The 9,793-nt window shown below is 44.1% G+C and overlaps 1 protein-coding gene across 1 annotated transcript; it reads right to left on the bottom strand.

The window, feature by feature from the left end:
• Positions 1-398: 398 nt before the first annotated feature.
• MALSU1 (mitochondrial assembly of ribosomal large subunit 1) lies at positions 399-6,893 on the bottom strand. The gene is made up of 4 exons (XM_063123737.1): positions 6,515-6,893; positions 5,486-5,664; positions 3,442-3,523; positions 399-1,007 (listed from the first exon to the last, which is right to left on the bottom strand). The coding sequence occupies exons 1-4, from the start codon at positions 6,795-6,797 to the stop codon at positions 850-852; spliced, it is 702 nt and encodes a 233-aa protein (XP_062979807.1). The 5' UTR covers positions 6,798-6,893; the 3' UTR covers positions 399-849.
• Positions 6,894-9,793: the final 2,900 nt, after the last annotated feature.

Raw genomic sequence — 9,793 nt, 5'->3', positions numbered from 1 at the left:
AGGGTAGTGACTTCCACCCTCCTGCACTGCAGCAAAACTTTGAAAAGAGTTCCACTGAAGCCTTTTTCCAAGCCTAATTGCAAAGGTGTGTGACATGTGCAAACAAAAGAGATGGGTATTGTGAATAGTGTGCATGTAGAATAAAATACACTTTGCCTACTTTACAGCAGTAATGACAGCAAAGTTATTTTTCCACCACTGCATCCTCAGCCAAGTTGGCCAGCTGAGTTATTACAGTTATGAAATAGGTAGGAAGCTCATTATCCCACTGTGATGAGTTTGTAGAACACTTTGTAGATAAGCTGCTCATACTCACTGCAACTTGCTTGATATGCATTGAAGCGGATGTTTTCAGGGACAACTATAGCTATAGATCCAAGACTAATGAATGAAATTGATTCAGTGACCATAGTTTTATTTCTTCTGCTTTTAGCCATCCTATTGATCATACCTTTCAGACTGAGTTTCATCTGAAAAAATCATTAACGACATAGTAGCACAGCAAAAAACATTTGTGCCACCAAAAGCCACTGTCTGCAGGGGGAAAGACCCACATTTTGACGGAAACAACCATTGGGTTCCACCAACTGATCTCTGCATGATGCAAGTCCCCCTTTCTTCCCAGAATATGCGTTTTGCAATATGACAATTTTCCTTTTCTGTATGTCATATATTCCATAATAAGCTGTATTCTGTATACATCTATTCCATAAGGCTGCCACTGAGTTCTTGGCCATTCTTGGTGAAGGGTTATCTGATCTCCATTTCTCTTGCACCAAAGCCCAGCAGGACAGCACAGTTTATGCAAATTACATTTTTGGAGTTTTTTTGCCCTGTTTAGAGAACTAATTATTGTTGTTCAGAACTTAGTCCAAAAATGAAGTCATCTGGTAAGGATTCCGGGAGCATCTGTGCCAACTGATCATCGTAAGATCGGAGTGTCCACAACTTTTCCAATTCGTAGATTTCACGAGTCTCTGGCAACATGAAATGGACCACAATATTGCCTGTGAGTGAGAGAACAGCACAGTAAGCCAATCATGAATTTGGTATATACCCCATTGCCCCAAGTAAAACTTCTACTCACCCCCAGAGAGTTCAGCACCCAGAGAGCATTGGTTATTGGGTGTGTGGGTGTGTGTATACATATTAAAAATGAAAATAAGAAAGGCTCACTGGACATCTTGTACGGCTGAGTAAAGTGACTGGAGCAAGTCACCATGTGGCTCAGCCTCATCCACTCCCCCTTCCCATTCTTCCTCCTTTGCATACAAGAAGAGAGAAAAAAACCCTGCTTTTCACTAAACTGCAGTCCGCAGTTAAACATTAAAGGAACAGAAACATTTAAATTAGCTTAAACCACTGTTTCTGTGATCTGATACCTAACAAGAAACTGGTTTAGTCAAAGGGATGGATCCAGGAACTGCGCTCTGAGATGGGACCTTCTGATGGAGGAAGAGCTCTATTTGTGGAAGATCCAATTTTGGAGATTCCCGTTTGCCCCTTGTGCGTGTGTGTGTGTGCGCGCACACACGCACCAGCTCTCCTGACTAGCATTTTCAAGGGATTGCTGTGGAAAGGTGGGAGGTGGGAAAGACCTCTGCCAGTACAGTTGATCCAGCATCAGTTTGGATCCAACCCAATAGTGATAGCTTCCAGTCTCCTCAAATTCACCGATACATAAGTGACGCAATGCGCATGATACAGCACTCCAAACAAACAAATGACCACTAGCAGCACATCCAGTCTATAAAATTTTATAGATCTATAAAGAACTATAAACTGGATGAGCCACTCGTGGTCATTTGTTTTATTTAGTCTCCTCAAATTGCACAAGAGGAGAGGGAAGTGGGGGAAAACTACATCCTTTTCCCACATGCAAAGAGACACGTTTATTGATTTATTTAGGAGGAGTATGATCCCACTGCATATCTCCCACCCAGATGAGCTGTGCTTTCTACAGCACCAATCTGCGTGATTTAAGTGGGGAGGACGGCACACAGCGAACAGAAGAGATGGAACTACTGGGAAAGATGTATGGGACTGGCCAGAGTTTCACCTTCACAATGGTATTAATGGTGAAATCCTATGCCCTCTTAGCTGAGAGTAAGCCAAACTGAACTCAGTGGAACTTCTGAATAGACATGTAAATGTTGCACTGCAAGTTATTTACAAAGCCCAGCCAGCAGCTTCAATGGCAGACAAACTGCTGGAGCCAAAGAACGGACGAATTGATATTTGTGGGAGATTTGCACTTCCTGGTCTGTTATGTTTGGTTTTTTTCTGGGTTTTTTTAAAACTATTTCCCAAAATTGCAAGCATTGGTAAGAATATTATTTATGCCAGTTCTAGGGCTGGTGGAAACCCCATGTTATGGGCACATTTCGGAACTCAGATCCTGTGGATCATTGCGCCACCTCCTTTTTACCTCTTCCCCATGTCAGAGCTCCCAACGACAGGGAGGTAAGGGGTTGCAGGTGTTCCCGCAGGGACTGAAACCATTGGACTGCAGCCTTAACGTGATAGCTCTGGTGTTGAACGGCAGACAATGACTCCTCCATTTGCACATTCACGGCCTGTTGCAGGACCATTTGAAGGTTGTTTCCCCCTTAAACAAGTCATGCCACCCAAGTTCGAATGATACAAGCTGCACCCAGGTGGGTACTTGGAGAAATGGTGCCTGACATGCACCAGGGATTAAAATAAGCCACAATGGCTTGTTTGATGGTGCAAACTAGCCCAATGTATCCTTTGTGTTTTAAGTAGCCAGTTAACTCAAGGGGTAACAACTAGAATTATGAAACTGCAACTCTCTAGCCAGGCAAACCAAAAGCACACTTGAGATCACCATTTAAAATAGAAGTGATATAAGTGTCTGCTTGCATTACATCAGATCCTTATATTTAGCTAATTTGATCCATATTTATCTAATTACATAAGTCAAAGGCATACTGTATAAGAATTGAAGTACTTTGGATGGTGCATACCAAAGCTGGGCCAGCATAACATGTCAAAAAGTAGGATATTAATACCATGGGGTTGGATCCAGATTTACAATGGATCAACTGAACTGATAGAAGTGGAGTTCCCCACCCGCTCCTTCCCACCACAGTCCTTCCAGTCCCCTGAAAATGCTACAGAGTCAGGGATCCTGCTGAATGGGGGTGAGTTGTGGGGGAGGGGGCTCCCCAAAAACCAGGCAGAGGAAACTTCCTCAAGCAGAGCCTTTCTTATGGCAGAAGGCAGATACTGGATCCAACGCTTGATAAATAAATTATGCCTGTGCTCCAAGAACACATGACAGTGTATGCTTCGGTGTAAGTTTCCTATTCAAACCTGTTATCCTGACAGTTCGTTAAACCAGCTTCTGCAACTCAATCATACTCAGCCCTCCCTCTAATTCTGGTTTGTCTCTATATTAGCAGTGAAAAGATAGTTTACCAAAATCTATGCACAGCCAGTCGTCAGTGTCTTTTCCTTCTATCACAACATGAGAAGCAGACTCTGTCTTCAAATGCTTGTACTGGAAGAGAAATAAGTCGCGGTAAAGAGACACGCTCCTGAGTGTTAATATCCAAGTGCAAGAGACTAAAAATTACTAGAATCCTATTAAGTGTTCCAACGAGGTCAATTTAAAGGCCAACTTCTTCGTTGACTTGTGTAACCTATCTTGAAAGTATTTGAGACAGTACGTACTGTTCTAAAGTCATTTAGCTCCATCCACACTTAAGTTATTTCTGTTCCCTGGGACTAGACAAGTAGCACCACGTACCTTTGGTGCCCAGCCAATAAGAGTAAGATTTGCGGCAGAGACAGATTAGTAAACCCAGCAGACACATCTCTTTCCAAGCCCTACCTACAGAGGCCAGCAATTGAACCTGGAAGCTCAAGTCCTTCCCCCCTGGTAACAGCCTGTTCCGCATGATAAAAATGTAGGAGGAAATCAAGACGCCCTAGCTTTTCCGCACATCACATCCAGGAACCTGGTAGATGTTGTTAAACAATGGCTGTCGGACACATTGAGTTGGATCCGGATTTAGTCATACTCAGAGAAGAGTCATTAATTTCAATAGGTCTACTCCACATATGACTAAATCTGGATCCAATTCGTTATGCTTATAAAATACTCAAGTTTGTGACTCTCAAAAATAATTTAGAAAGTTTGCCAAAAGCAGATTTGTGAGTGTCCTAAGCATTCAGTGGCTACCTCCCTCACATATATGAAGCATGCTATACAACTGACCACCTACAATATTGGCACTAAGCCACACTGGCTGAGCTGGCACAATCACTGTTACTGGGTTTCCTCCAGTTCTGCCCACACTACTAATCATGAGACAGTATGTGGGAAGTCAATAAGTGGTGCCAATAATGGTAAGGATCTCTCAAAATTCCGAGAGGGGTCCCTACGATGTTGGGGGGAGAAAATGAATCCTCTTGCTGCTTCTTTTCCAAGTTTCTAGGCATCCTCCCACAACTTTCATGCCACTCATTCTAATCTTGTTAAGCCATGTTGTTCTCCAATCTTCCCCATACTTGACTATTTTGTAAGATACTTTTCTTTCTGAAATCCAACTCCCCACAATAAGCAAACTGCTTTATCGCTAACTAACTTCAAAAACTCCTTATTTGCTCCCATGATTTTTGTCACTTATTGATGTTGCTTTTCCCACCATTTCAGTTTTCCTGGTGTCTCACATTTACATTCAATGGTAAGCTGGCAGGGAAAATGTTGGCTTGTACCATGAACAATGCCTTGATAAATTGCTATCATTTACAGAAACTTTTCTGTCTCATCTCCTAGAAGCAAAAAAAATGAATAAATAAAATTCCTCCCTTCTGCAGATGAGTGAATACAGTCTAAAAAAGCATACTTGTCTGCAGTCCCAAGCAGTTGAAGCCAGAGAGCTTCAGCAATGGGGCGGTATATAAATGTAATAAATAATAATAATAATTTCATGTTTAATTTAATTGTAGTTCAAAAAACCTGTCAGTTTTGTGTTACACAAGCCTCATATATTACTGCCCACTCCTTATTTCCCTAATGAAGCTATCCTATGGCCCATAGACATTAAACTAATTCATGGATTCTCCCCACCAAGGTTGGAGACAGCGCTTTGACTTTGGAAGGGGGAGTTTGATATGCATCCCCTTGGAAAGGTTGGAAAACCCATCTCGGAGAGGAGGAAAGAGGGGAGGAGACCAGAATATGAGAAGCCAAAATATGAGTTATCCTGAGCCTCTGCCAGCCTCCTTCCCTCCCCATTTGAAGTACAATCACTAAATGGGTGAAAAAGCCCAGTTAGAGAAATCTACCGGGCAGGAGGACAAGGAGGTGAAGACCACCTCTACTGCTCCTCCTGCCTTGCAATGAATGTTCGGGGGCTTCTATAGCATTGCACCCTAATAGACATGATAAACCATCCATTGCTTTCTTAATGAAATACTTTCAAGTCTAAGAAAAATCTGGAAGTATGAGCCGTACCATTTTTATCAGATAGTGAGCCATGGCGTGGAGATGCCTTGGAGAAGATCCACTGACAATGATAAAATAATTGCTATACTTCATTTCCGGAGGCAACTGGATAACACAAATGTCTTTAGCGTTCTCTTGTCTCAGAAGTGATACCATCTGATCAATGCTGAATGTTGAAGGAACCAGTTCTGAAACAGGCAATATTCAAGTGATCAAAGTTGAACTATGTGGCAAAAGGTGAAAGACAATAACAGTTAAAGACAACCTAGGGATTGGATGGCGCAACTACTACTTTCTCCACATCAGAGAAGGAAAAGCTGGGAAGGTTGCTGCTCTTTTTTCTGCCTCAGGTACTGGGTCTTTATCATGGGAAAGCCACCTTCTCAGACTATTGGCTCCGTTTAGCTCAGAGCTTTGTACACTGATGGACAGTTTCGACTCTCGAGGGTTTGTTTACTGGCCCTACCTGGGAATGCTAGGGACAGCACCTTGATTTTGTTCTGACTTTATACTGTTAGTTTTACCCTACCCAGTGCCTGTTTACCCTACCCTGTGCCTGTTTGCATTCTCTTCCCCTCCTTATTGTTTTATGATTTTATTAGAATGTAAGCCTATGCGGCAGGGTATTGCTATTTACTGTTTTACTCTGTACAGCACCATGTACACTGATGGTGCTATATAAATAAATAATAATAAAGCACCTGGGAACTTCTGCAGTGGAGACTGGTGGCTCCGATGCCAGTGGGGCTGTGGCTTTGCTCTGGGTTTCAGTCAGAACACCGTAGGAGCTATCCAAGATAGTGAATCCTATTCCCCAAAGTGGGTTCAACACCTTGGATAGCTCCTTTAGAGTTCTGACGGGTTCTGACTGAAACCCAGAGCCCCACTGACATCGGAGCCACCAGCTTCCACTGACCTTCTGCATGCAAAGCAGAGCTACACGGCCCTTGCCGCAGAGCTGCACCGGTTGGGCCAGGCGACTGCTAAAAGCAGGTGGTGTCCACACACACACACCGACCTGGCTCCGGAGTTTCTTACCCGACGGAGGCTCCGGCCCAGCGCCATCCTCTTCGTGCCAGTCTTGCTGTTCCTCTCCGGCGGCGTCCTCTGCGTCCCGCAGCTCAGAACTCCCCACGCCGCTGGAGCTCCGCAACCCCGACGAGGCCGCCCACGAGGGGACGCGGAGCGGCGCCACCCCCGCTCGATTCACAGCCTCGAACAACCTCCGCGCTCCTCTGGCGCTGCCGACGGCTGCAGCAGCAGCAGCTTCCCGAGGCGTCAAGGCCAGCAGCGCTCGCAGGCAGCGGCTCCCTCGCCACATGGCGCCCGGCCCGGCCCGTCTTTCTGCAAGGAGAACCCGCGACGTTCTATGGAACTCGCAAACATGCGACGTTCCAAAGCGGACTCGCTCCAAGAAACGCCTTCTCTCCGCTGGTTGGCTGGTGTAAACACAGACGCCGAGGGTGGTTGGCTGAGTGCCTCACGTGGAAGGTAAGACGGAAGGCGCACGCGCAGTTTGGAAAGCGGCGCTAAAAGGGGCGGGGTGAGGGACGTTTTTCTTTCTCCGCTGGGTGGCGCGCTTCTTTCTGGAAACGCGCTTTGGTTTGGACTAAACACGTTTGACGCTTTGTAGCAGCTTACCTCATTCTTTTCAAATGGGCTACTCTGCGTAGGACTAGCATTGGATACTTCCGTGGACTTCGTCCATTATTACAGTATTTGGGTCTTTTTAGCTCTTCTTAAGCTCTTCTGTTCTGCAGATGTAAGCGGTCTTGTGCAGTGCTCCCATATACGTACATGTATAAACAATGATTGATTTCGTATTCAACGCAATATGTGATGTATAACATTGTGGCAAGCAAACTGATGAAGACCACTTTGAATCTGTCCTTGACGGAGATATGGAGAAAATTACTTTTACGAACTAATAATGAAACTTTGTACTTAAACTTTGCTGTTTTTGTGGATTTGTGAATGCAGGTTTGGTATCAACATACCAGCCGAATACAAAGCATTGTCAAATTCTCTTTCACCTCTCTCATTGTTATCATCTCAAATACATTGCATTTCTCGACTGGTTTTATCACCTTGTGCTCACATTTGAGTATGATGTATTCTCAACTCCTTATTTTTTTTACACAACAAAGGTGTTTTTTCTGTAAAAGCTACAAATTACCAATGGGCATTAAGGGTAATACTTTTACTAGGATCATAGACTATTTTCAAAAATAGTACCTAGTTGAATCCCTCAAAGGGATACAGACCACCCCATTTAAAGATCCATGTATATGGGGGAAAATATGCTGAGAGGTGAAGGAAAGGCGGAGGATTGCTGTACACCAGGAATTTTACCTCAGTATATATATGATCAGTGTCAGATAACAAGCTAAGTGAGGAAATGTTTGATATATAATACGCAGAAGGCAGATCACCACATATTGGCTTCTATGAACAATTTTATCCATAAGCGAACGCTAAAATGCAAGGTTTTTTTCCATGCATGATTTACAGGTTTTGCACTGCCCATTCTTCATCTTTTCAGTGATGCTCCCCCAAAATCATTTCAATACATTGTGGAACTTTTCCACTCAGTTTGCTTGGCAAACCTTTGCTTGGCAAACCTTTAACTCTGAAAGGTACCTATAGCCCTAAACAACTCTTATATATTTTCTACCATTGTTTTTAACATAGGGTGCAATCTTATGCATGTTTGGACAGAAAAATCCCTACAACGCCCAGCATTCCCCAGCCAGCCATATGGCAGGTAATGGCAGCAGCAGCAAACAGGCCTGGTGTTTGCACCTAGACCAGCAGGGTCATGCCAGGGTAGAGTGACCAACTGTCAGGATTTCCCCGGATTTGTCCTGGTTTTTGTTCTTTCCATGGTGTCAGGGAGGATTTTCTATAATTTTCAATAATGTCCTGGAATGACACACCTTCCCCTTTAAGGCTGCCATTAGCATGGCAGGAGGGAATGACATGCTTTCTTGAGGCACATCATTCCCCCACCCCGAGCTCCAATTGAGGTCTTAAAGGGGAAAGTGGGTCATTCGTGGACATTATAGAAAAGGCCCCAATTGGAGTGGATGGTGGTGGTGCAGAATGAAATCCTTTCCCCTCCTCCACTCCAATCGGGTTCTTTAAGGTGGCAGGGGAATAACGTACTTTCTGCAGGACTCAGAAAGCTGCTTCCCCACACACACACTAGGTGTCCTCTTTTTTGGTTTCCCAAATATGGTCACCCTATGCCAGGGCCTGTTGGGACTGATGCTGTTTGCACAGCATTCTTTCTTGCTATTTTTGAAAACATGTTATACTCAGGTGGCAGCCAGCCAGGAATGTACATACATACATATTATTTTTACTTTAAAAAAAAGTTTCCTACAACAAAATGGTGTTTATTCTCAGGTAAATGTGTTTAACATCAGGTCAGCACAAGTGATGTATTCCTATAGTTATGATGGTACTATGATTTACATGCATTTAAAATGCAAAACTGCACATGCTCAGGGTATTTCTTTTTATCAGGGCTGGCAAACCATTCCCCCCGTCTTTCTGACATACCAGGAATGTAGAAGCACTCGTAAAGCATGGAAGGACAAGGAGAAATGTTGTTTGTGTGCTTCACCACTGAAGTCACACACTTGGCCATCTGAAGAGCCCCCTGTTTCATAGGACCATTTTGGCCAGGGTCCCAAATTAACAAGCTGCCCCACTGCACCCAGCTCTGCTCCTTCCCTCCTGCAATTTCTAAATCCCTCCTCCCAGCAACCTATTCCCATGCCATTTGTCCCCAAAGTTGCCATTGAGGGGAGGGATTGGGGAATTTTTCAGCTTCCCTTTGCCCCCAAACAAAGGGAGGGATTTGGGCCCAAAGGTAAAATGTAAAGCTTCACGCTTCTAGTTCAGCATTTTGTCATGAAACCAGGAATGTGAGCAGGAAGGCAAGATTCTCCAGGAAACAAAGTAGTCCAGGATAATTCCATTCCAAGCTCACACTTTGTACACTTCTGAGCAGAGGAGTGGGGAACTTGTGTCGCCTGAAGACCCATGGGCATGTAGACTATACTGGGGTGGACAGAAAGTAGATCTAGATATACTGGTAGATCTCGGGGTGATTTGCAATAGATTGTCAAGGATTTCTGACCCTACCACTAAATTATACTTCTGAAATAAAGGTTGGGGTAACTAGAAGCTCATCCACACAAAGCAGGATATTCCTCTGTAAAAATGGTATGAAAGCGGTATATAAAATGCAGGATCTACATTACTGCTTTATAGTGGTACTGAAGTGCTCTGACAATTGTTGGGGCCCAT

This window comes from Elgaria multicarinata, chromosome 1 (assembly GCF_023053635.1).
Source record: "Elgaria multicarinata webbii isolate HBS135686 ecotype San Diego chromosome 1, rElgMul1.1.pri, whole genome shotgun sequence".
Lineage (NCBI taxonomy): Eukaryota > Metazoa > Chordata > Lepidosauria > Squamata > Anguidae > Elgaria > Elgaria multicarinata.
The sequence above is the reverse complement of the archived record's forward strand: the minus strand, read 5'-3'. Positions and strand labels throughout refer to the sequence as shown.